This window comes from Heptranchias perlo, chromosome 2, assembly GCF_035084215.1.
Source record: "Heptranchias perlo isolate sHepPer1 chromosome 2, sHepPer1.hap1, whole genome shotgun sequence".
Lineage (NCBI taxonomy): Eukaryota > Metazoa > Chordata > Chondrichthyes > Hexanchiformes > Hexanchidae > Heptranchias > Heptranchias perlo.
Genome location: NC_090326.1, coordinates 42,054,028 through 42,080,430, shown reverse-complemented (window position 1 = coordinate 42,080,430; position 26,403 = coordinate 42,054,028). Strand labels below are relative to the sequence as shown.

General features: G+C 46.0%; 1 protein-coding gene across 5 annotated transcripts in view; it reads right to left on the bottom strand.

Annotated features, from left to right (window-relative positions):
* Window positions 1–26,403, bottom strand: part of rreb1a (ras responsive element binding protein 1a) — a 216,068-nt gene that overhangs the window by 42,993 nt on the left and 146,672 nt on the right. For all 5 annotated transcript variants that reach the window (XM_068001795.1, XM_068001796.1, XM_068001792.1 and 2 more), the window contains exons 6-8: window positions 22,378–22,522; window positions 12,486–12,625; window positions 1,636–1,825 (exon numbers count right to left, since the gene is read on the bottom strand). In XM_068001795.1, the coding sequence (XP_067857896.1) occupies window positions 1,636–1,825; window positions 12,486–12,625; window positions 22,378–22,522 (475 nt within the window). The remainder of the gene's footprint in view (window positions 1–1,635; window positions 1,826–12,485; window positions 12,626–22,377; window positions 22,523–26,403) is intronic.

Sequence of the window (26,403 nt, the reverse complement as noted above, 5' to 3'; positions counted from 1 at the left end):
ACTTGTGTGGCACGAATGTTACTTGCCACATCAGCCGAAGCCTGAATATTGTCCAGGTCTTGCTGCATGCGAGCATGGACGGCTTAATTATCTGAGGAATTGCGAATGGAGCTCAATAATATGAAATCATCAGCGAACAGAACTTATGATGGAAGAAGGGTTATTGATGAAGCAGCTGAAGGTTAGGCCTAGGAGAAGGCTGTTAAAAAAGCAAATGGGATTCTTGGCTTTATTAAAAGAAGCAAAGAGCACAAAAGCAAGGAAGTTATGCTAAACCTTTATAAAACACTGGTTCGGCCTCAGCTGGAATATTGTATTCAATTCTGGGCACCACACTTTAGGAAGCATGTCAAGGCCATAGAGGGGGTGCAGATGAGATTTACTAGAATAGTACCAAGGATGAGGGACTTCAGTTATGTGGAGAGACTGGAGAAACTGGGGTTGTTCGCCTCAGAGCAGAGAAGGCAAAGAGGAGATTTAATAGAGGTGTTCAAAATCATGAACTTGTTTTGATAGAGTAAATGAGGAGAATCTGTTTCCAGTAGCAGAAGGGTCAGTAACCAGAGGAGACGGATTGAAGGCGACTGGCAAAAGAACCAGAGGCGACATGAGGAAATTTTTTTTTTTTTTACACAGTGAGTTGTTATGATCTGGAATGCACTGCCTGAAAGGGTGGTAGAAGCAGATTCAATAGTAACTTTCTAAAGGGAATTGGATAAGTACTTGAAGGGAAAAAAATTACAGGGCTATGGGGAAAGTGCAGGGGAGTGGGACTAATTGGATAGCTCTTTCAAAGAGCTGGCACAGGCATGATGGGCCAAATGGCCTCCTCCTGTGCTCTACCATACTATGGTACTACCTTGAGAAACTCCTGCAGTGGTGTCCTGGGACTGAGATGATTGGCCTCCAACAACCACAACTATCTTCCTTTGTGCCAGGCATGACTCCAGGCACTGGAGATTTTACCTCCTGATCCCCAATGACTCAGGCTCCTTGATTCCACACTTGGCCAACTACTGTCTTGATATGTCAAGAGCATTCACTCTCACCTCACCTCTGGAATTCAGCTCTTTTGCCCATGCTTGGACCAAGGCTGTAATGATGTCTGGAGCCGAGTGGTCCTGGCGGAACCCAAACCACATTGTGTGGTGCATTACCGAGCAACACAGACAGGAATGTTGATGGCGTGATGCCTGCTGCTGAGAAAGCTGCAATCAGAGGACAGTGATAAGGTGCTACAGTTGGCATTGGCAATTTTGGCCTAGGTAGAGAGATGTTGGGCAGGATTGTAACTCCTGATTGCTATCAATTTCTACTGGAAAGCATGCATAAGTGGACGTCAAATGAGGACAGGATGGTGCTTGGCTCTGATACCCCCATGTCACTCAATGTGCAGATCCACACTGGTGAGTCATCAGAGTGTTGTTGACAGTGGAATTGCACCCCATCAGGAATTGTTGTCCTCAGGAAGGAGAAATGGGCGAGTTGCAAGAAGAGAATATCAGGGAGGAAAATTGGAAGGGTGGAGGAAAGAGGTAAAATATAGTAACACCACAAATTATTTTACGAGTCAGGATAAAGAATGCTAATTTATCTTCCCGAAACAGTTAATTAGAAATTATTCACCAAGTTTACCTGAGCAATGAGGGGGAACTTCCTGGAGGAGAAATCGATGAATCCAAGGTCATGGAAGCCCACGGGAATTGTGGGATTGTTCTGGATATAAGGCTTTCCCGAAATGTCTGTTGGAAGTTGCTTGTGGATTATGGCATTATGACGCAGCAAACCGCGATGTGTCTTAAAGGAAATGCAGCACAGGTTACACCTGAACAAAAAGATCAATCAGGTACACTGTCAGTGTATATACAGAAACATGCTTCCAAGTAGCTGCTGCCCACACTATAACATGGCTCTTGGAAGCCAAGCATTTTGTGTACAACAGTGAATGTTCCACAACATAGCAAAAAATGGAAATATAATAAAGGCCCTGCCACCATATAATTGTGATGATGTTTTAACTGTAGCTTACAATGTATGTAGGGCCATACAGCTTTGTGAACTACAGTTTACCTTGGGTTACTTCTTGCTACTTTCATTGTTTTGTTGTAGTAAGGAACAACACTTTCAACATATCACATTAAAAATCCAGCGCACAGTCTCAATGTGGAGCTCAAAATAGCCTCATGAGTGTCAGGCATAAAAACGGCACAAGACAAAGATGTTGTTACTTCTTCATTCTTCTGCTGATTTAAATTTGGTCTGTTAATTGTTCTTTTCAAGCTTCCTGCTGCTGATAGTCATGCATTTCATGTTGAATAAATATTAAAAGCGAAATAACAGAGTTGTGGTTCATATTACAGAATGCAAGAAAATTCAGAGTCGCACCTGGACCGGGGCATGCGCCCAAGCAGCCAGCTATTCTACACCTCCATTGGAGGAGGTACAGAACAGGTTGATTAACTATGTTACCTGGGCAAATAGTGGGGGTGGGGGTGGATGCTGTGCCTTCAATGTCATTTCAAACTTTACATTAAGATCACAAGCTGGATCTTTCTTGCAGTGACAGCTGGAAAGGTCGAACCCACAGTGCTGACCTTATAAAACAGCTGCTTTACCGCAGCCAAATTCACTTTGTGTCGCCTAGGAGCTATTTTAGGGGGGGTGGGAAATAGCGGGCCGTGGATCAACGATCCTACTGACCCTACGGGCAAAGGAATTAGAGGCCAGTCTCTTGCCCATGCCATGCTGTAGCTGGGACGCTTCTTGTAGTTTACAAGGTAGTCAGTGGGGTGAGACTGTAGGCATATGTCATTTTACACGCAACATACACTGTGAAAACATTTAAGAAATAGAAACCACTGATACCACATGGGCTGCATATACTGGCATCAGCTGGGAAACAGACACCACGACAAATAAAGTCCACCTGGCAGACATCAGCTGTTAAATTTTAACAATATTGTAAAGCATGGGTAAAGTTTCATTCAATACTAAACCTCTGGCTGCAGTCACCCTTACTTCACAGTAGCCCTATAATTGCACTGTGAGATAACAGCATACAAATGCTTAATGTGTTGAGCTGCAATTCCTCTCCACTATCTTAGTGGAAAAGTTAATCCATTTATTTGAAACAGGTAAGAAAGGAATTTCAGAGGAATGTGTTAAGACGTTCGTACGCGAGTATCCCACAGCGTAATTTCAAGGCCACTGCGATTCAGGTACGAAGTAAACACCCAACTTGTACTCCTAAAAATATGAGATAAGTTTTGCAAGGCTCCACCTCAGGGGTGAAGTCTTGCTGGTTGGGAATGAAGCGATCTGTACGCGCGATTTACATTTCGAAGTTTTCCCCTTGATCCTTAGGCCAGGTTGCCAGCCAGCGCGAGCCCCTTTACACCTGGGAATCCTATGTACATTAGTCCCAACAGGGGTTTCATGTTTTTGTTTTGCCAGGCTTCTTCCCCCAAGGCACTGCTCACCCATATAAACCAGGGACATGACTGGATGGCCAAAGGTGGGTAACACTATTCAGAGTTGGTTTGGAAACATTTTTTTGTTTCCTATATTATCTGCATTTTCATTGGAGCATTGTTTTATGTTGCTGTTTTGGCCTGATTTTTTACATTGCAAGAATTCTATTTACAACTCCTTTTTCTACAAAGCTTTTGCTTCGATCTGCTGTTTCACTTGCAGAAAGCAAAGTAGTCAGGATGGGAATTGCTTTTGGGATTGCAATGATGCTCCAAAATTTGGAGAAGGAAAAGGCAGTTCATGAGGGCCTATGCACCTCAGGCATTATGTAGGCATCAGTCCCTACCGCAGAACTCATATTTACTGACCCAGACAGTCCTTCTTGGGCATGTCACAGGAACCTTGCTTCACAGGGATGCTGTCACATAGCAATGCCATCTCCTTGAAGCCGACCTGTAGGCAACTTCTACAACATGGGCTGGTTGCAAAGGTCAGTAATGCATTAAACGTTCACACTACTGGATCTTTCCAAGCCAACACTGCTAATATATGCCAAATCAATTAGTTAACTGTCCGCTGATGCATCAAGCAAGTGACAAAGCGCTTTTTGCCAAAGGTAACACATATCCCTGTGGAAAAGAGATCAGCTTAACAGGGCACAGAACCGTCTCTGGCTGGCAGGGCTCCCAATACCGCAGAGTATTGCAGATGGCACCTATGTGACTATCTGGTCAGCAGCCTCACCATTGAGTTCTCCTGGACAATAATTATCCCTCAACCAACATCACCAAAAAACATTTTCTGGTCATTCATCTCTTTGCCGTCTGTGGGACCTTGCTATGTGCAAATTGGCTGCCATGTTTCCTTACTTTACAACACTGACTACACTTCAAAAGGTACTTCATTAGCTGTGAAGCACTTTGGGACGTCTTGGCATCAAGAAAGACGCTAAATAAACGCAAGTTTGTTCTTATGTGCAAGTCTGCGTAGGAGTGAGTGAAAAGGGGGACGAGACATAAGAGCAGGCTGGTACTTGGACTGAGCTTAGGGGAGGCCTGCTGTTTCCCTTCTTCCTCCATGTTTGCTGTGGCAGGATAGTCTCCTCCAAGGGAGTCAAGAACTGCCTTTTTTAAAAAGAATTGTCCATCACCTTGTGACGGGCATGGTACATTGCTGCCTTTTAGTGAGGGTGCCCTAGAATGCCAAACAGGGTAATCCTCCTTGCACCCACCTCATGCAGCAGTAGCTGCACTCTATCAGCCTTCTAATGGGGTCAGCTGCTGCGTCACTCCGTTATTTGCCCACAGGCTCCAGTTCCTGCCTCCACATTAGGTTTCCTTTCACTTCATTTTTGCCTGGCACTTCTTTCCCCCCCCCCACCACCACCCCCAGCCTTGGCAGCTGATAAATATTCGAAATCTATTTTGAGCTTTTACAAAGACAGAAACAATTGTTGCCCCATATGCAGCTATTTCCCTTTAAGTGGTCACGTCCCTTTAAATTGTAGCTGTGAGCCAGATGTTCTACATCTCCTATAGGGCCAAAGCTGCGCTGGGGGTTTTTCCTAATTATTTAAATGAGCTGACTCAGAAGTATGTAGGTAGTGCATCTTCCGTAAACTTGAGCCCATCCAAAACCGGTATCCTAACTTGCACCAAGTCTCTTTCACCCATCGCCCCTGTGCTCACTGACCTACATTGGCTCCCTTTCCAGGAATGCCTTGATTTTAAAATTCTCATCCTTGTTTTCATATCCCTGCATGGCCTTGCCCCTCCCTATCTCTGTAAGCTCCACCAGTCCTACAACCCTCCGAGATCTCTGTGCTCCTCCAATTCTGGCTTCTTGCGCATCCCCGATTTTAATCACTCCACCATTGGTGGCCGTGCCTTCAGCTGCCTAGGCCCTAAGCTCTGGAATTCCCTCCCTAAAACTCTCCGCCTGTTTACCCCTCTTTCCTCCTTTAAGACACTCCTTAAAACCTATCTCTTTGACCAAAAACCTGTCCTAATAGCTCCTTAAGTGGCTTGGCGTCAAATTTTGTTTGATAATCGCTCCTGTGAAGCGCCTTGGGACGTTTTACTATGTTAAAGACGCTATATAAATGCAAGTTGTTGATGCAGTCAGCTCAGTGCTTTTGGCTAGCTTTGTGATAGCAACGAGCAGCTGGAGGCTTCACTTCACTGGGACCAGACAATCAGGCCTATACATCTCAAACACATTATGGAGCCTTTCTTACTGCTTAGCTGAGTAAATGTTAATTATAAATCCTCTTTGGATAACCTTACTCGCCCACACTGATTCAGGCAGTATTTTTGGCATCTTTATCTCTATACATAATTGAAGTTTAAAAATATCACTATTAGTTTCATTTTCTTCTTACTGAAGTTTTAAAAATATTTTCACACAACGACGTGAATTAATGCCAATGTATTAATGGTGTAGATTGCCTCACAACTTGGAAAAGCGGTCATGAAATTAGCCAGTGTCCATTGAAGTTTCTGAACAATACGTATTCCATCAGTGAACCATAATCAGACTATCAGTCGTAGCATTGCAGGGGACACATTTCTATGCAACACCCAATGTCAAACAGTAAAAGCTCCTTCCTTCAGTATTCGACACTTGTTGACACAGGCACAACCTGAGCGCTTGCAGCCAAATGAAATTAAACCATTGTGAAAGCATCCACCATAAAGACACAGGGCTTTTATCAGTTCTAGACACTAAACTCACAAGCCACTCCCAACGCTTAGGCTAATTGCATGGCACCTTGGCTGCAAACTGGGCTCAAGGACAATAGAGGACATTGTAAATCCAATCCTGCTGCTGGGGATGAAGTTTCAGCAGCAGTCTCGCTGTAGGCCTTACAAGATTTGCCCACCTCGGCTCAGCCTTTGTCGCTTTCTATCAACATCACTTTTCTTTCACGTCATCACAAGTTTAAAAACAAGTAACATTTTCCTTGCTGATTACTTGCTGAGGTGTTTTCTTCAAATCAAGAATAATGAATTAGGTCAAATGATTTTAATCTCGTCTGTCGAGAGATGCTGTTACAGCTATCTGTGCCTCAGGCTCATTCAATAATCGTACAGCGGTCTTCAGTTTCCATATTCCTTAATCTTGTCGCTTAATCTTTTTTTATATTTGATTCAAGCTACATTGCCGGTGATGCCGAATCTCCAGAAATAAGAATAAAAGCAGAAAACGCATTAAAACTATCAAAATAAATTCATGCAGCTCTTGGTGCATATGAAATCTATAATATGGTCCCTTTCCCCACCCCCACACGCAAATCTGCACATCATGATTGCTGTTCCCCAACCCAGCCAAGGTCAGCAGATGTAATACTTCATTCATTCTGCTTCAGGGACGTGTGGTAATAATAGAGCAATCAGGAGTGGGAGCCCTGGCTACGTTTCTCTCTCTAGTGCCTGGGGAAACGCAAGACCACTGTCCTGTCCGAGGCAACTGACTCAGCATACACCAGGAATTGAACCTGGACGTTCACTAGTTTGTGCTATTACGTTCCACATCCAGCAATGCATTTACCCACTGAGCCATCAGGGCAGTTCTAACTCCTCAGTCTTAACTGTACTGTTAATACAGGGATCCTGAATAGAGCCATTATTTGATCGGCAGTCAGAGTAGAAATAGCCAGTTTACTATTCCCTCCAATTCAGCTCCATGCAGTCCTAAATTTTACATACTCCGCCCCCCAATTCCCACTGCTACGGTCCTGATTAAAGGGATCAAACAGCTGCAATAATCTCTTCCAGTTGCTCAAGTTTTACGCAGCACTCACTGGACCTTCAGCTTAACTGATTCTGCTGTCTCACTAAATCCAGTCATCTCACTTAAATCCCCTCCAGTGCAAGCAGTTAAACAGGCTGCAAAACTTGGAGCAGAATACGCTGTTCACTTGAAACAAGAAAGTGTTTTTTTTTGCTAATGCAGAGTCCGTGTGTGTGCCCAGCACAGCCCCAGACATTCCAAATGGCATTGCTACACATTTAACACACAACCCATCACCAGCACAGGCAGGAAATTATTCATCTTTACTTCCTCCAGTGCCAGAACTGCACGTCAGAAACAATTTTGAAAAATAAATGCATTACAATGTCCTAGGATTGGACGCATCCCTGACATCCCTGACATCTTTTGACCATATTACTGTGGTTTTAGCTGGCTTGGTTCTGTAACAGGTCATTGTGGCATCTTTCACTTCTGTGGAGTGCCAGGGATATCATCCCAGAAACAAACGCTGGTCCTCTGTAAATTCCACATTCATCAAGTTCTGATTCCACCCGCCCCCGCCCCCACCCCCCCACCCCCCCACCACCACTCTGACCTTCACAATGACTCCACTGTCTGCAGCAATCGCACACTCAGAGTGCAGAGCCTACACAGAGCCCACCGACTCATCCTCCAACACTTTCTAAATAACCTCTGACACACGCACACAGATGGCATGGGTCGACTGAACACAAAAAATGTCAGCTTACAGCTGTCCTGCTATCTGAATCATTAAGAAGGAGTGATCTTTCAATGGCCAAGAATGCCTCCTACCGAAAACTCAACAACAACTTGACCTGTTCAGCATTTTAAAAACAGATTGAAGCACAGTAAGTGTACACAGATTTTTAAAGCAACCTCTTACTATAATTTATACCACTCTCATCACATCCTTGCCCCAACCACTGCTCCAAGCCAAATGGATGGGCAGGGGATCTTTGTCTAAAGTCTCAGCCAATGATCAGCAACTCGTGCACCCACCAACCCCCTCCCCCAAAGTTCTCCCTTCCTCTCCTAAAAGCAGTGCCTCATGCTGGCAGACTATTCGACAATGAAGGGCATCGCTGTTGACCCCAATCCCGCCTCTCCTAATGCTCCCACTCACACAGACTTTCCAGCAGATGTCACTGGGCTGGGATTTTTTGCTTGCCTGACCCAGGTGTGCTGGGGCCAATCGTTAGTGTCCCTATCAATGCCCGGGCTGAGATCAGCTGCCTCAGCACATTCTGGAGATTTACCTCAGGCTTTATGGTGTACGTGGTTCAGTTCCGCAGCAACGAGCCTATAATAGTAACGCCCTAATGGCTCTCTCTATATCTCGCTGCAGGTTTTCAAACTGTGGCCCTTGCCTCCTCCCAGAAGGGATCTCAGGAGGTCCCTGAGGTCACATCAGACTACTTACCGCCCATCTCATCAAGATTTTCGGAATTTTTCTCGATTTTGTTACTTCTGCAGCAGTGTACTAATAAAATACATTTTCTGCAATGATAGCACGGTTTACTATAGCTACTTAACATCTTTCAGAATTTGGGACATAGGTTGCATCAGCACTTGCAGGAGTTCCCTGGGGGTCCTTGGGACTATGTCGATATGGGGAGGGGATCCTTCACACAGAAAAGCTTGGACACCACTGTGGTAGAGAATCACCAAGCCTCCAACCAGCACCAACAGATGACTGAGATAAGTGGTTTGCTGTCGTAAGGAATCATGGTGAGAACTTGTGTTCTGTTCTGCTGCTTAGCACCCTGAGCTCTGTGCTGCCTTAAAACCAGTTAGTCAAAGTTTACCTGCTGCCCTCCCCCACAAAAATCAAACAATGAACTGGCTGCTTCTCCCGGGTTCTGATTTCACTAGGACTGAACGGTGTGGCCCCAGTGTTTCTGAACACTGCAGGGCTCAAACATAATACTAATTGGCCACTAGGAGGAATGCGGGAAAGGCCCCAAATCACCTGCCTTCTAAGTCCCTACCTCCCACTCGTTCTGAGAAACAGTCTGTCCTGCACTTTGCCCCCTCCCCTGTTGGCACAGCTGAGATCCAAGATTCAACACACAAGGAATCAAGGTTACAAATCTGTGTCGTACCACTCTGTACACAGTGCCAGGTTACTCCCAACATCTTGCACTTGCTCACAGCTCAAACAGAATTTCGAAGTGTAGCGATGGGAGCTATTCACTGTATTATGTCAGCTCTCCTCCTCCTAGCCCCTGGCTAAATTCACCTCAGGATACATTGAACATTATGTCAAAATTCAGAACACTCAAAGGAAACCACAAGCTAGTTCTGACTGCTGATGGTTTTAAAATCCAGTCTGCACAGGCAAACAAAGGGCCATTGTCTCACTAACTGCACACCACGGTCTTTAGATACATATATATACTGCTGAAATCTGTGCAAATCAGAACAAACTTGTCCTCTCCATTTACTGCAACTACTCATAGCAAATCATTATTAGTAAAATGGAGAAATTGTTGAGCTATTCTGTGCAGTTTCCACATTTTAATTGTATTCTAATTACCTATTAATTCAGCTTGAAAGTATCTTGCAGGACATTTGTAAACAGGAACACCAGGACCAACACTGGTCCTAGTCACTGCCAACACTGTGCCAAAGCGACCTGAATTGCACACACTTACACAACCTTGCGCAGGAATTGAATCAAATCTCTCGTTATAAACTGTAAGCTGGGCTCCCCAGTGACTCAGCTGATAAAATACACTGTCTCGTTGAAACAGGTCAAGAAAATGCCAGGATCCCTCCAATACTGCTTAAAGGCACAGCAACGGCCTGCTGACAACACTTCCTTCCTACCTACCCCGGTACATGGGTAACTGCCTAACACTGCTGAAATCAGTAATTCAGTGATGTTGGGGCTTGCAGGCACAACCCAATTTCCCAATACTGTGTGACACCGGGAGCTAGACCTCCAACACACAGAGCCAATATGCCACCCCAGGGGTGAACCTTTTTTTGAAAAATCATTTAAATCAGCATTCTGTTACATAGAATGTACAGCACAGAAACAGGCCATTCTGCCCAACAGGTCAATGCCAGTGTTTATGCTCCAGACGAGCCTCCTCCCTCCTTACTTCATCTAACCGTATCAGCATATCCTTCTATTCCTTTCTCCCTTGTGTTTATCTAACTTCCCCTTAAATGCACACAGAACCCAACCCACTTCCCCCATCCCAACGTTCAGGAGTGGCAGATATTATCGTCAGCCTATCAATGTCAGAACTGGTAACATTACCAATTCTACCACCACACAGCGGCAATTCAAGCATAAATTGAAAGCACTGCATACTGAGGCTTTAAGGAATGAGAATAAAATGCAGCAGCAACTGGATTCCAAGGTGATTGCGACAAAGTACTGGAGGTCAGATTAGGAATTGGTTTTCCACAATTTTGCCACTAAACTTCATATAACTCTGCAGTTCGATGGGGGTGGGGGCGGGGCTTGGAGAGTTTTACCAATACTACATTTTAAAAGCAATAACTGATTCTCACTTAAAGATCTGAGAACAAGCGATGAAATCTACCCTGGAAAATACTAACTCAATAATGAGCAACATGATCATAACAACACTGCAGCAACAAGCTGTCACAAACCAAGTTGAATACAAACCCTGCCGTGGTTACTGATATTTTTTAAATATAATGTGCCAGCGTGGCCAACTGAGAGAGATTGCTTTGGAAAATACTGGAGTAGGCCCTTCCTTTCTGAGAGTACAGTAGTGCCCTGGGAATTTCGTTGTCCACCAGGATCTTAGCTCAAAAACCCCATCTCAAAAGCAGTGAAAACCACCCATCGTCCATTCCCCCCGCCCAGTTTTTGCTGATGCCAATTTTCTCCCATTCAAGAAACGGGAGTGGTGAAAATCTCCAAGAACTTTAAAAAAAAAGTATTCCACTATCTTCCACAGGTTTAGTTACCAATCTCAGGTGTACTACTGTGGGCGGGTATCAAGCAACGTTTAAGTCCTTCCTCATACTGGGGAGTATGGGGAAGAAAAGAAAATTCAGAGAAAGGATGGCTCTGGATGGCTCACAAGTAACAGCTAGTGGACGGCATCAGATCAACACTGACAGAGCCCCGGGAACAACTCTCCTCGATCAAAGATAGTGTCATGCGTGTGGTGTGAGAAGATCCAAGGGAAAAAGAGCACAATTGTACCATCACAAAATGGAGATACATTAAGTGGACTTTTCAAGTGACACTTAAAAGTGCTGTAGCACAGAGAAATGGGATGACTGTGTGAGCCCATGATTCACACAGTCCCAACTATTTAGTCATGGGGGCGAGGGGGGCACCAAGAAGGGTGGGAATGTTTCAACGGCTGCACCTGCTAGCAGCCAGTTACCAAGTGACACCAGTAAAGGACTGCTAAAAGGTCACGTGCTGGGGAATGGCATGCACTTCTGCGAGGCTTGGAAAGGGGAAGGTAAAAGAACACAAAATAAATTACCCATCTATTGCCGGAAAAAATACAATCTTCGCTCACTGCCCTTTTCTGTTTACCTTCTATAAGTTTTTACTTCAGGACCACTACAGTGACAGGTGTAATGTAGGTTAGTAGGTGGTGATGAATTAAGAATTTTGACTGGAGTTTTCCTTCAAAAGAATAAAACTAAAAAATGTAGTTTCAGTCCCTGCTCTATTCTGTTTCTGATCTGTGCAACACAGAGTGGGCAGGGGGAGGGGGATGTATGTCCATGTGAAAAATGGGATTTTAGGAAAATCAAAAAACAAATCCTGAGGCTCAGTCCTTAAGTTGTGCCCTGGTAAGAAAAACAATTTAATGTTTTTGGCTACTGGTCAGAATCAAGTCTCATAGAAACCATCATCTACAGACATGGGGTCAGCTTCCACATGTATGCTTCAGAGCTACAGGTGTGTGTTATCTTGCTTCTAGTGTTCCTAAGGTAGCAGCAACATGAAAATCTGAAATGTTTCCAGAGGCCCTGCAACTATCCTTAGGTAGAAAGACGCTCCTACTGTATAAAATGGAGGCTCCAAAAGATTTCAAAAGATCAACATAGCTAGAGAAATGAGTGTTCTGTGAGGGAAAAATAAAAAAACAGACCGTTGCTTCAATACAATCTCACTGCGGTAACGCAAGTCGATAACCAGTCTGCATGTGTGCTTGTTTGTCTGAGGCTTGGAGCTCTGCAGTCTGTTAGGACACGTATTGTTGTGGACAGAAGGGCGTGTATCAGCTTACCTCAAGGTAGAATCAGGATGAGTCTCCATGTGGGTCTCCAGTCCATATTTGCATATGAAAGTCTTGAAACATACAGGGCAGTGAAGAACCTCTTCGGTCTTTTTGTCTTCCTCTTCGTCGGAGGGGATCTCTCGGGTAACCTGGGCGGGAGGAGGGAAGGAGGATTGTTTGGAGAAGGAATAAAAAAGGAAAATTGATAAGTGAAAATGCTGTCTTTTTTTTAAAGCTACCAGTTGTTGCTGCTTTCATTTCCCATTTTTCTCCCCTCTTCTCTCGAAGGTAGCGTTTCATACTGTGGGGGACGGGGGGCACTTTTATGGTTATTAAGAGCTCTCTGATACGTTGTCAACGCAGCAGTTCTTCACATGTGAACCCAAACAGTGAGTGCTCATAAGTTATTAGACCATGGAAGGGTAACACAGCCAAGTTCTCATCCCATATCCATACATGCACTGGCCAGCAGGAGTCAATAGGGAGAAATCAGGAGCAGGAATTCTCCCTCTGTAGCCCAGAGGTGTCGTAATCAATTGTAGTGCCACTGCCATCGCGCCAACTGAGATCAGATAACACATGAAACAGGGATTGAACTGGTACCAGTAGAACACCACGTGGTGCTTTTACCAACAGAACTGTCAAAGGAGCCCATCAGCTGGTTTATAATGTAGCACAATGGGGAAACAGGCAGCTCCAACACGCTATGCCACCGAGTGACGGGATGCAGCGCCCGCGTGATTCTCCACATAGCGAGTCTTCACCACGCTGCTGGGAGATAGAGGAAAAAGACAGAGAGGGGAAGCTTAATGGTTCCACTCAATTAGGGAAAATAAATTGGATAGTGAGTCACCACCCTACCTCCCCCTGGCCCTCTTGCACATCTCCAAAGCAGCATTTGCAAAGTCCCAGCACACTGAAATTGCTGAGATGAACCCAGGCCCCGTCATTTTGTGGAAAAGCTTGCTGAAACACCAATATAAGGTGCCACCTCACCAACCCAGATCTTTTTAATAGTGGCCTTTCAGTTGGTAAAAGATGCACATCAGAAATTGAGAACCGTTTTTAAATGATTTGCAAGCCAGGGGGTGCTACTTACACATTATTGTGACTTAAAGGGGAAGTGTACTCAAGTGACTTGGCATACAATGAATGTTTACCAAGTGTTACCTGTACACTAATCATTCTCTCTCCATCAGCACTTGTTAGTAAGCTTCATGCTTTAAAGCTGCTAGTTAGACACGTGCTGGGAACAGACATTTTGTGTAGGATTTTTCCCTGGTACAGTTTCACAACTGAGCAATACTGCCCACAGCTGCATCCTATCTGCACATATAACATTTGTGACAGTAAAATAATTCAGCAGAACCCACTTCCCCTTTAAGCACCACAATAGCTAGCCAGTGTAAAAAATAGGTGCATTAACTTTACACCAACAGAAGCAGTAAACTGGATTTATCCATTAAATCATTTTCATCACATGCCCCTATATTAATGTCCGTTTCTCTTACTGAATGTCACAAAGTATAGCCAGAGAAACATATGAAGCAAAAATGCACTTCCCTAATTCAAAATATTCTGCAATTACAGCATTTATCTGCGTGCATATCTGGCACAAGAAAATCACCAGTGTTGGAAATAAAAATAGAAAATGCTGATAAATACACAACAGGTCAATCAGTATCTGAAAGAGAAAGATGGGTTAATGTTTTTGAATCATTTTGATGATAAGCCTCACTCAACAATTAACCTGTCTTCCTCTTTCAGATACCCACTGACCAGTTTTGCCCTGTAGTGTTTTCGCCTTTTATTTTAGATTTCTTGGTAAGGAAATGCTGCTGCAGCACGGTTGAATATCTGAAGTCAAGCAAACAAACAGCGCTTTACATTTCCATAAAGCCTCTCGTGTGCCAAAGGTGCCTCAAAGTGCTTTACAGGATGAAGGAAAGCAGGGAACACTGAGCAGGAGGGAGAACAGGACAACAAAAAGTTGGGGAGGGGGAAGCTGAAGGCACAGTCAAAGTAGAGGATTTTTAGGATTCTTCAAAAGCAGGGAAGGAGCGTATAGCGGCAGAAAGAGCAACCATCAATGGTGGAGCGGAGGCCACGATTACAGTTAGCGACTGCACCACACACTACTGAGGCAGCCCGGACAGTACCTGAGTATTTAGCTGCTAAGGAGATGCCTAATTGGAAGCTGCACATTGATTCTGGCCTTTGGGCATCAGAGTGTTTTCTGGCTTTCATTAATTAACTGCCCTGCGAGTGCTCGGGTCACCTCTCCCTGCAAGCACTTTATTGTAACATGCCTCTGTGTATTTTCCAGAGATTACAGTAATTCAAGGCTTTAGTGGGAGACAGGTGCAGACTCAGGCCTGAGACTAACTTTACCACTTCCCAGCTGTCACTATAAAGAATATCTTCCTTTGTTAGTCTATGTAAGGCTGTAATGTAATATTATTCATAATCAAAAAATGACACAGTTTGCTTTTTAAATGCACAAAAAAAATGGGCATTTTCTCCTTATTGTCTCAATGTTACAGTATTGTTGACAGCTATGGTTTCTCTAACTGCTTTCTCTGTAACTACACCATGACCAGAATTGGACTCAAAAGATGGGGAGAGGCATCAACAATTGTTTATAGCCTTTAATTCAGCTTTGTTTTCTTTTTAATACTCTACCATAGCAAATCTTTTCAAGTGATAAGAGGGTTCAAAGGAAAACACCCAGCAATATTTTGAATTGCACCATTCTGGTTTTTGTGCCACTGATTAAATTGTGCTGGGGGGGTGGGGAGAGAGATAGAGATCGAGAGAGAGAGAGTCAGAGAAAGGAATTCACATACAAATAGTCAAAGAGGGCACAAGGAAGGTGACACCACCTCCCCTAGCTAAACTCCCCAGTCTACATATGATAGGCTAGGGACACACACTAAACAAGGCCGGACAGCAATGTGTACTAAGTAAATAAAAACTACTCAGGGAGTTCACTAATAAAGGAAACAGAAAGAACTTGTATTTATATTGTGCTTTTCACAACCTCAGGATGTCACAAAGCATTTCACATGCGATGAAGTACTTTCGAAGTGTAGTCACTGTTGTAACATAGGGAAACTTGGTAGCCTATTTGCACACAGCAAGGTCCCACAAACAGCAATGAGATAATGACCAAGCTTTTTTAGTGAATTTGGGTGAGGAATAAGTATTGGCTAAGACACCAGGAGAACTCCCGTACTATTCTTTGAATAGTGCCACAGGATCTTTTACATCCACCTGAAAGGGAAGCCCGGACTCCTGTTTAACATCTCATCTGAAAGATTTCGACAATGCAGCACTCCCTCAGTTCTGCACAGCCTACAGTATCTTCCCAAGTCTCCAGAGTAGGACTTGAACCGACAACCTTCTGACTCAGAGGTAAACATACCACCATTGAGCCAAGACTGTTCTGCAGCATAGCATGTTAGGAAATGGGTGTGGGCTGGCTGAACCTGCACTATCTGGTACAGCAGTGTAGTGGTTATGATACCAGACTAGCAATTCAGAGTTGAGAGTTCAAATTCCACTGTGAATTCAATAATATTGGTAATTTTTGGGCTGATATCAAGGAAAAAATGATCATGCTGGGTAAAAACCCAACAGGTTCACTATTGCTACCCAGTCTGTCCTACATGTGGTTGACTCTTACTACATTCTTTAGATGGCCTAGCAAGCCACTCAGTTGTCAGGGCAACTAGGAATGGGTAATAAATGCAGCCTTGCTAGCATCACATACATACTGAGAGGAACTAAAGAAAAATTGTCTCTGCATACATTCCTGCACTCAGTCAGGCCACTTGGGAGATATTTTAAATGGAAACTAGGCGTCACCCTACAGGAAATGACGCAGAAAAAAAATTAAGGAAATAGAGGGGCCTATTTTCTGAGTTTGCACTTTCCTTACATTTCTCAGATGTGCACTGCTGGCAGGCAAGGTTCCCTGGTATCAGTGTGACTTTGAACAATTACCTCCAGAGAGCAAGTTATTTCTTTCCACCCTCAAACACCCTTCTAGAGGGTAGTTACAATGTAGCTTTGGCAGCTGTTTTAACTACCTTCTTAGCTGGACAATGGAGTCCCCTCTAACTCACCCTCATTTCTCGACAATCACTTGCATTCTTTAAAATACACATGGGGGAAGCCAGAGCCCATATCGCGAAATTGCACTCAAAGCACCTAATTATAAATTTACCCACAGAGCAATCTCATTACTCACATTTCATAAATGATGGGGGGAACTTTAACTCCCTCTACTTCTCGATCTTTGCGGACCCCGCCTTATGCTCCGCGATCTTTGTGGACCCCCCATGCCCCGCGATATTTGCGGACCCCCCTTCTGCCCCCGAACTTTGCCGAACCCACTTAACACCCCAATATTTGAGGACCCCCCTTATGCCCCCCGATATTTGCAGACCCTGCCTTATACCCCCCGATCTCTGCCGATCCCTCCTTATGACCCCAATCTTTGCTGACACCCCTTAACCCCCTCGGTATTTGCGGACCCCCCTTATGCCCCCGATCTTTGCTGGCCCTCCCCAATATTTGCGGATCCTGCCTTATGCCCCCCGATCATTGCTGACTCCGCCTTATGCTCCATGATCTTTGCCAATCCTCCCCCTTATGTGCCGCGATCTTTCCTGATTGCCGGGAGCGTGCCCAAGGGTCCCCGGCTGCTGTCTTCTACCGCAGGCTTTCCCGCCCGGCTGCCAGGTGGGAAACGGAATTTAAAAATGAGAAATTCGGCAGCACCTCCACCTTCCCAGAAATTCTGGGTTTCCTTCCCCCGCACCCTCCCGGCCTCCCCGTAAATATCGGGGCCGAAGTATTTGTGACTACCCAAAGCTTTTGGGTAGCCTCCAGCAGCTCCTGAATCCCCATCAAATTTGGCTATATTTCCTGCCTTTCGCACGTGACTGAGCCTTCAGCTTCATAAACCTCTTGTTACATTGGACAGTCCGACAGCAGAACATGACAGGGCAGGAGGGATAAAAAATTTGAAAATGGGAGTGGATAAGTAAAGTGGAATACATAATCTTAAAACCTATTCAAGTTCAGTCTATAGGTTGTTTCTACGTTCTACGGACACACACACTGAAGCAGGGGTATCAAGACTTGACTTGTGTGACAAATGTGGCCTTTGACCTCTTTTGATCCAGCCTGAGAAGGCCCTGCTGATTTCTTCCTTCTTTGTGTACAAACCAATTTTGAATTCATCTCTTTAACCCATCGGAGCCCACAGATCTAGTCTGATCGTGGTGGATTTTGACCAATCAGGAAGTAGCCTTATTGCCCCAATGAGGAATCAGCCTTTACCGGGCCTCCAGGCCCCTGAACTCTATAGAACTGATACTTCCAGTTTGCAAGATTTGTGTGGGGGAGGGGTAGGGGGCTTCACATTCTTTGTGTGGGGAGGAAGGATGGGTCTAATTTTGTTTTTGTGTATGGGGCGTCTCACTTTTTCATCAAGAGGATCTTGCTTTTTTTTTGTGTAAGTGTCTCTTACTTTTAGCAGCTGAGCTGAAACAAGTCAAAGTTCTGTGCTTTGACTTGCTGCTTGGAGAGGATTTTTCTGTCGTCTTGTTGAGAACAGGGAAGGGGAATTGATGCCTACTTCACACAGGCCTTTTGTGAGCCTGAAAGTAGGGGGTAATTTTTAAAATTCACTTTCTGTACTTAGTACCTTCTACAGGGACTAGAATTACATCTTTTGGGGAAAAAAATGATGTTAGAGGCACTGCAGTTCTCTACAGTGTCAGGAGTAAAGGAGAGAAAAAAAAAATCAGCCAGGGTCCCCACTATGGAACGTTATCCACTGACCGCTGCTTAAAGTACACATGTGAACATTCAGGTGAGAACTAAATTGGGCTCTTCTGTAATTCCTCCCCACACCCACCGTCACTGAGTAAACACCTGCTGCTCACAAATTAACAATCGTCATTTGGGCGAGGCACTGGAGGGCTGCCAGTGCAAGTACCACTCTGGGAGGATCTCCTTATCCAATTTTTCCCATGACTGGCTCACAGCCTCTCCTCTAAGCCTCCCATCAGGTGTGGAGCAGACCGGAACCGAGCTGAATGAAGGATTGAGCTGACATTCCCAAGCACTGCGCTCCGAAAGCACTGCACTTCATGATGGCTTCTTTTTGTGTTGTTAGTTCCTCTCAATTAAAGTAACTTAACAATTGATGTTCAGTCTGTGCTGAGTGAACTGATCTCAGCTGGGGTTGTGGTTGGAGTGCTGCAATAGGTCACATCATCCTTGGGCTAGGGAGGAGAGAAACAGGGAGGGATTCACATCTTCGACCACTGCCCAACTACCTCTGCCGAAAGCAGGTCTGTGCGGATGTTGGGTGAGAACATGGCAGCAAGGAGTAACACCTTCAAGAGAGGAGGGGAGAACAAAGCCAGCAAGGGGAAAGAAAAATACTTCTTAAAGGGGATGCTAAAACCTTCAACCAGCCTGCTGCAGTGGGCTGACGAGTGATGGAATCTGTATTCCTGCACTCCCCACACGTGACTGACTTAAGATATCCCCGAGAGGGAGATGGGGGGAATAAGTGAGAAGTGAGCCAATCAAACGCCTACCAGCCCAGAACAGTGGCAGTATAAAAGCAGCTTGATAGTCTTTCCTAACAAGCCTTTCTATTGCGACTGTTTTAATTCTGCATTCTGAGAGACTGGAGTCTGTGTCCAGTTCCTTTATCCTGGCAACGGACTTGTGACTCATCAAGAACTGGGTCTATGATTCTGCCGCTGGTAAGGGAGTCAGGATCAGTAGTGTGAATCTCAGGAGCCAGTTCGTAAAGGCTGATCCCCATGAAATCTAATGAAAAGGTGCAGCTTCAGAATGGCATATGATGCAAGGGAAATAATGGAGGAAAGTGCTAACAGGTGAGAGGGATTATTTTAAATATAATAAATGCTGAGAACTGTCGTTGAAGTCAACCCTGACTGATAAGACAAATGCTTCCTCTCTGTTGGCCACAGGGGTTTATGTTAAATAAGTTTAAGCCATCTCAACCCAGTTCCTGGTGTGTGTCAGCCCACAACAGAAAACCGGCCCTGATTTGGCAATCCCATCAGTGAGGGAAATGAAATGTCACACTGGTGCAGCAGAGGGTGCTTTTTCGAGATGGGGGCTGAGTAGAAGGAGCTTTACTCTGCATCTCGCTGCACTATGCTTGAGCTGGGTGCAATCGATCTAAACACTGGGTGCCTAAAATGGCAAAGTGTTCTGTTCCTGAATGCTAGCATCGCCCATTAATTTACTTTAAAAAACAAAATGTGGAGAAAAAAATCTCTCAACCACAGCTACGGAAAGCGTGACTGGTGACTTTGCTACACAGGAAGTGTTGGCATTGCCACTTTTAACAGTTCAACTGCTCAGCCCCTCCTCCCGTCAGGTGAAACAACAGTCCATTGTTTGAGCAGGCTGGAGTACTGCTGAGATTTTATTATATACTCTTATGTGTGACAAACCTAAGTGCTTGTGTGCAAACATGATCCAAGAGATAGCATCTCCTTCAGCACTGCAAATCTCACACTGCACAACTACACGATGACAGCAGACATTATAGGTTACGCTAATCTTGGTAGGCAGGCTGCATAAGGATTACCGTTGGATGCAAAACAATGTAATTTCTAGGACAAGTACGAGCCAAACATGCCACGGTGAGGCCAGCAATATTCAGAGAGATCATTTTTATTAACCAAAGCAAACAAATAAAAATGGTGTCATTCAGGACTTCAGGGCAGATGGAGAGTATGAATAATATGCTGATAGGAGTCAGTAAATGATCAACGGTTGGTGTTAACGAGGCTTTGACTTCCACTGACCTTGACATTAATTTAGCTGCAGCGTGTTGCTCAAACTTGTGCACCACCAGGCACATCCCAATCAATTTATTCAGAAAGAAGGCAACTTGCCCTTTGCCTCCTTTCATGATTATAAGGGGCTGTGTCAGATTGGCTCCCACCTGATCAACAACGCTCAGAGGAGACCTATTAAAGAAATTCAGTTCTCTCTCCCGTTTTATTTTATTCTATTCTCCCCCCACCGGCCCTTCCACCGTTCGTGATGGTGCCCTCTACCCAGCCTGCAGAAGACACAAGTGTGTAATTCAACACGACCCTTACTCTGATTTGTTTGCTTTGGTTCATGTATGTGATCTCTCTGAATATTACTGGACATCAACATATTAGGCTTAACTGATTTTATCCCAGCAATTACACGATCTCACATCACACACTCTCCACAAGGAAACTCCAGAAGAACCAACTTAAGATACCAAAGCCCCAATATTAATGGGGAGGCAGGGAGGGTGCGGGGGAAAGCCGGAAAGAACCCAGCAAGGCCGGGAACGTGGAGGTCCTGCCGATCTTAACAGCAGGGCCTCATTAAGATATTGTAGGGCCGCCTCCCGCCCGGCAGACGGACGAATGAAAAGCTTTGGGGACGGTCCCCACTACTGGGAAGGGAGCTCCGGGCGGCGATCGGGAGGGGGGCGGGGAGGTCGGCAATCGGAAGGTGACTTGTGATCGGGAGGGCAGGGGGGAGGCTGGGGATCACGGCTGAAGGCTTCCTTGAGGGGCCTGGGCGGGGGGTGGGGTGGGGGGGACATCAGCACTCCTGCTTCACCTGGCCCACAAGGAGTGATGAAAGAGCCACTTACCTCGGGGAGCCGGCAGCTCCCACCTTGGATCAGCTGCCAGGAACCTCCCCGCCTCTCTCACCTCCTTTAAGACGCTCCGGTCCGGGAACGCCTCCATTTTAAAATTCTCATCCTTGTTTTCAAATCCCTTCATGGCCTCGCCCCTCCCTATATCTGTAACCTCCTCCAGCCCTACAATCCTCAGAGATCTCTGCGCTGCTCCAATTCTGGCATCTTGCATCCCCGATTTTAATCGCTCCATTAATCATTGGCGGCCGTGCCTTCAGCTGCCTAGGCCCTAATCTCTGGAATTTCCTCCCAAAACCTCTCTACCTCTCCTCCTTTAAGAAGCTCCTTAAAATCTATCTCTTTGACCAAGCTTTTGGTCACCTGTCCTAATATCTCCTTATGTGGCTTGGTGTCAAATTTTGTTCGATAACGTTCCTGTGAAATGCCATGGGACGTTTTACTACGTTAAAAGCACTATATAAATGCAAGTTGTTGATGTTGTTGCATTATCTCAGTGCATCACTCTCGTGAAAGTAAAGATCACAGGGCTTGTTGAGCAGTGCTGTGGACAAGGATACCATATCAAACTAATTGATAATAAAACATCAGATGCTATTTACTTGTCATGGCGTTTCCTTCTACAACAACTTGCATTTATCTAGCACCTTTAACGTAGCAAAATGTCGCATGGAGCTTCACAGGATAGGCGACTAAAAGCTTTGTCGAACAGGTAGGCTTTAAGGAGCATCTTAAAGGAGGAGAGAGAGGTAGAGAGACGGAGCGGCTTAGGGAGGGAATTCCAGAGCCTAGGGCCTAGGCAGCTGAAGGCACGGCTGCCAATGGTGAGCTGAAGGAAATCGGGTTGGAGGAACACAGAGTTCTCAGAAAGTTGTAGGGCTGGAAGAGGTTACAGATAGGGAGGTGCGATGCCATGGAGGGATATGAACACAAAGATGAGAATTTTAAATTCAAGGTGTTGCTGAACCAGGAGCCAATATAGGTCAATGAGCGTGATGGGTGAACGGAACTTGGTGTGAGTTAGGATATGCGCAGAAGAGTTTTGGATGAGCTCAAGTTTATGGAAGGTGAAAGATGGGAGGCCGGCCAGGAGAGCATTGGAATAGTCGATTCTGGAGGCAAGTTATTGTCACAACTAACACTTTGAAAGTGCACTTTTTAAATTGAATATAAATTGCATCCTAGTGCCTTTTTGCTGGGCGATTCCTCTTCCTTTGCCCCCCCTTCCTCTTGGCTCAGTTTTCTTTTGACTGAGAGCCTTCGGCGCTTGGTGGGGGATGGGGGGCTTGACGCCGCAGAGCTGGTAGGTTCTTTTTCGTGGATCTTCATGTGCCTGCACAAAGAAAATGAGAGTGCAAGTTTCAGTCATCTGTTCCCTTTTTTGGATCGAGGCTTTATTTTGATGATGTATATATATAGGCTGATGGTGCTGCAGATCACCTCACTAGGTGCAAACAAACTCAAGGTCAAGGGGGTTACGGTCCATCAGCTGGGGCAACATATGGAACAATAGAGGCTGAAACCCTCATTGCATTTAAAAATTACTTGGATATGCTCTTGAAGTTTCACAACCTACAAGGCTAAAGACCAAGAGCTGGAAAGTGGGATTAGGCTGGATAGCTTTTTTTCAGCTGGCACAGACACGTTGGGCCGAATGGCCTCCTTCTGTGCTGTAAGTTTCTATGATTCTTTGAATAAATGGATGGAGATGTACTGGAAATAATAACTGTGGGTACTGCTCTTTTATTCCCTTCTGCCCCTCTCCTAAAGGCATTTACTCTTGCTGGGGTACAGCTTCAAAGGAGCTGATACAACCGCCCGTTATGTCAACCAAGTGACTGCTCTTCGGGGTAGAAATCTGTCCTGGGCGGCAGTGCTGAGCGGGCGGTATGGCACCGGCCGCCCTTTATACGCACCCCCGCCTGATATTCAGTTGCACTGACTTCAATAGAATCAGATATCGAGCAGAGGCGTAAAGCGGGCGGCCGGTACAATACCGCACATTCAGCGCTGCTGCCCAGGATGGATTTCTACCCCTTAGATGGTGTTGGGACATCTTTAACCATGGATGGTATCAAAGCTAAGTCCAATCCACACACGATTTCAGAGGAAATGTTCTAATGCTCTTCAGGTTTGGCCTTGCTGTTTTAGACTGTGTTACCTGCATACCTCAGAATCCATTCAATGATAATTTACTCACCGCGGTCCAAAAATGACACCCTGAGGCACTAATGGGCAAATGCTTAAAGTATTCATCTGTAATTCCTCTGCTGTTTTCGGGGAGGTGCAAAGCCAATTATTTTAAGCAGGTTGCCACCTCCACTAAGATAGCAGTGAGAGAGGAATATGAGACAGGCACCGTAATTTTTTGTGTATTCGTATGTTATGGTGTCATTCGTAAGCAATAGGAACAAGAGTGGGCCATACGGCCCCTCAAGCCTGCTCCACCATTCAATCAGATCATGGCTGATCTTCGACCGCAACTCCACTTTCCCGCCCGATCCCCATATCCCTTGGTTCCCTTTGAGTCCAAAAGGATATGGGGAAAAGGCGGGAAAGTGTAGTTGAGGTAAAAATCAGACCAGCCATGATCTCATTGAATGGCGGAGCAGGCTCGAGGGGCCGAATAGCCTACTCCTGCTCCTATCTCTTATGGTCTTATAAATCTATCAATCTCAGTCTTGAATATACTCAACGACCGAGCATCCACAGCCCTCCGGGGTACAGGATTCCAAAGATTCACAACCCTATGATTGAAAAAATTCCTCCTCATCTCAGTTTTAAATGGCCGACCCCTTTTCCTGAGATTATGCCCCCTAGTTCTAGACTCTCCAAACAGGGGAAACAACTTCTCAGCATCTACCGTCAAGCCCCCTCAGAATCTTACATGTTTCAATGAGATCATCTCTCATTCTTCTAAACTCCAGGGAGTATAGACCCATTCTACTCAACCTCTCCTCATAGGACAACCCTCTCTTCCCAGGAATCAATCTAGTGAACCTCCATTACACCGCCTCTAAAGCAAGTATATACTTCTTTAGATAAGGAGACCAAAACTGTACACAATGGGCACGATTTTGACCCCGAACTGGGAGGGGGAATAGGAGGCGTTCAAATTGCAGACAGGAAACCCGGAAGTACAGGTTTCCCAGACGTCCGTACGATTTTCACATAAGGACGCCTTTTTTTTTTCGTCGGCTTGCCGTTGACTGACCGGCCTGATTGACAGGTTGGTCTCAGTCGGACGGTAGAGCAGCCAGGGAGAGGACGTGTTCAGGTAAGTCTTCAGTTAAGTCTCTGATTATATGGATGGGGGGGGGGGGGGGGGGGTCATGGGTGGCCACGGGGCTCTGATGGGCATGGGTGGGTACGAGGGCACCGGTAGGCATGGGGGTCACGGGGGGGGGGGGGGGGGAGGAGGGATCAGGGTCAGTCACAGGGTGGGGGCAGGATCGGGGGTCATCGCGGGGGTCTGCGATCATGGGGGGGGGGTTGCAATCGTTTGGGGGGGTCGGAGGTCGTTGTGGGGGGGGGGTTCACGATCGTTGGCAGCAGTCATTGCAGGTAGGCTTGTTGGGCTCCTGCTCCTCCGTGCCCACAAGCTGTGCCAGAAAGGCACTTACCTGCAGTTTCAGGCCTTCATGCCTCCTTTCACGTAGCGTGAAGGAGAAGGCCCGCCGGGAATCCTGGCCCCCATGGGTTGAAATTGCAAATTCTGCAAAAATGGAGGCCCGCAGCATCCTTGAAAGGTTTTAGTCACCAACCTGCCTCCTGGAAGCTGGTTGGTCGCCTGCCCCTCATCCCGCCCCAGTGAAAACTGGAAATGGGCGGGTTTGAGGCGGATCTGAAATGGTTGTGATTGTGAATGCCCCCCCGCCCCCAACCCACCCGTTTTTCAATGTTAAAATCATGCCCAATACTCCAGGTGAGGTCTCACCAAAGGCTTGTACAGTTACAGCAAGACTTCTTTACTCGTGTACCCCAACCCCCTTTCAATAAAGGCCAGAATGCAATTTGCCGTCCTAATTACCTGCTGTACCTGCATACTAACCTTTTGTGTTTCTTTTATGAGGACACCCAGATCTCTCTGGACAAGAACATTTAATAGTTTCTCACCGTTTAAAAAATATTCTGTTTTTCTGTTCTTCCTACCAAAGTGAATAACCTCACATTTCCCCACATTATACTCCATCTGCCACCTTCTTGCCCACTCAATTAACCTGTCTACATCCCTTTGCAGACTCTTTGGGCTCGATATTAGCAGGGCAGCAGGTTCTCAGCGGGGGGTCGACTGGGCGCGTGGGTAACGCGCCCGGTGAAATCAGTGTGCTCCGCTTGCAATTACAGGCTAATTGGAGCCACTTACCTTTACTTCCGGGTTTCCCGCTGGTAAGCTGCGCGGCGGGCGGACTGCGCATGCGCAGTAAGGTCCGTCAGCTGAAGGAGCCCTATTTGAAGGGGCAGTCCACCAATGCTCCTCCTGCAGCAAACAACCAATGCTGAACCATGGAGCACGCCAGAGGGAAGGCTGCCCCAAGATTTTCAGACTCCTCACTCCAGCTGCTGCTGGATGGGGTGAGGAGGAGGAGGGAAATCTTTTTCCCGTCTGATGGGAGTAAGTGTCCTCCCTCCACCACGAAGAAGACCTGGCTGGAGGTGGCCGAGGAGGTCACCAGCTGCGGCAATGTGCCACGAACCTGGGTCCAGTGCAGGAAGAGATTTAATGACCTAACCAGGTTAGGCAAAGTGAGTACACTTACGCATTCTCCCACACTCCTTCTTCCACATCACCTCCACCACCACGAGGGCAATTAGGGATGGGCAATAAATGCTGGCCTCGCCAGCAACGCCCACATCCCGTGAACGAATAAAAAAAAAACACAACCTCTTCTGCACTGCCACCACAATGCTCTCGCATCACTCCTCACATCCACTCAACTATCATCCTCACCTTGCCTGCACGTACTCACCGCCCCTGTCCCCATTCAAACACTACCATGCAACCCAATCCTCATACAATATCATGGCTATGTTGCACACGCTCCCTCCCATGCATGTCCCTCACGCTCAACCCCACCCACACCAATGCATGCAGCGGCTCACCATGCAACCATCACTCAATCACGCCTCTGTGTTTTGCCTTGATAGGAGAAGAGATGCCAGAACGCCCGGGAGAGGGCATGGACCGGAGGGGGCCCGCCACACCAGGTGGTC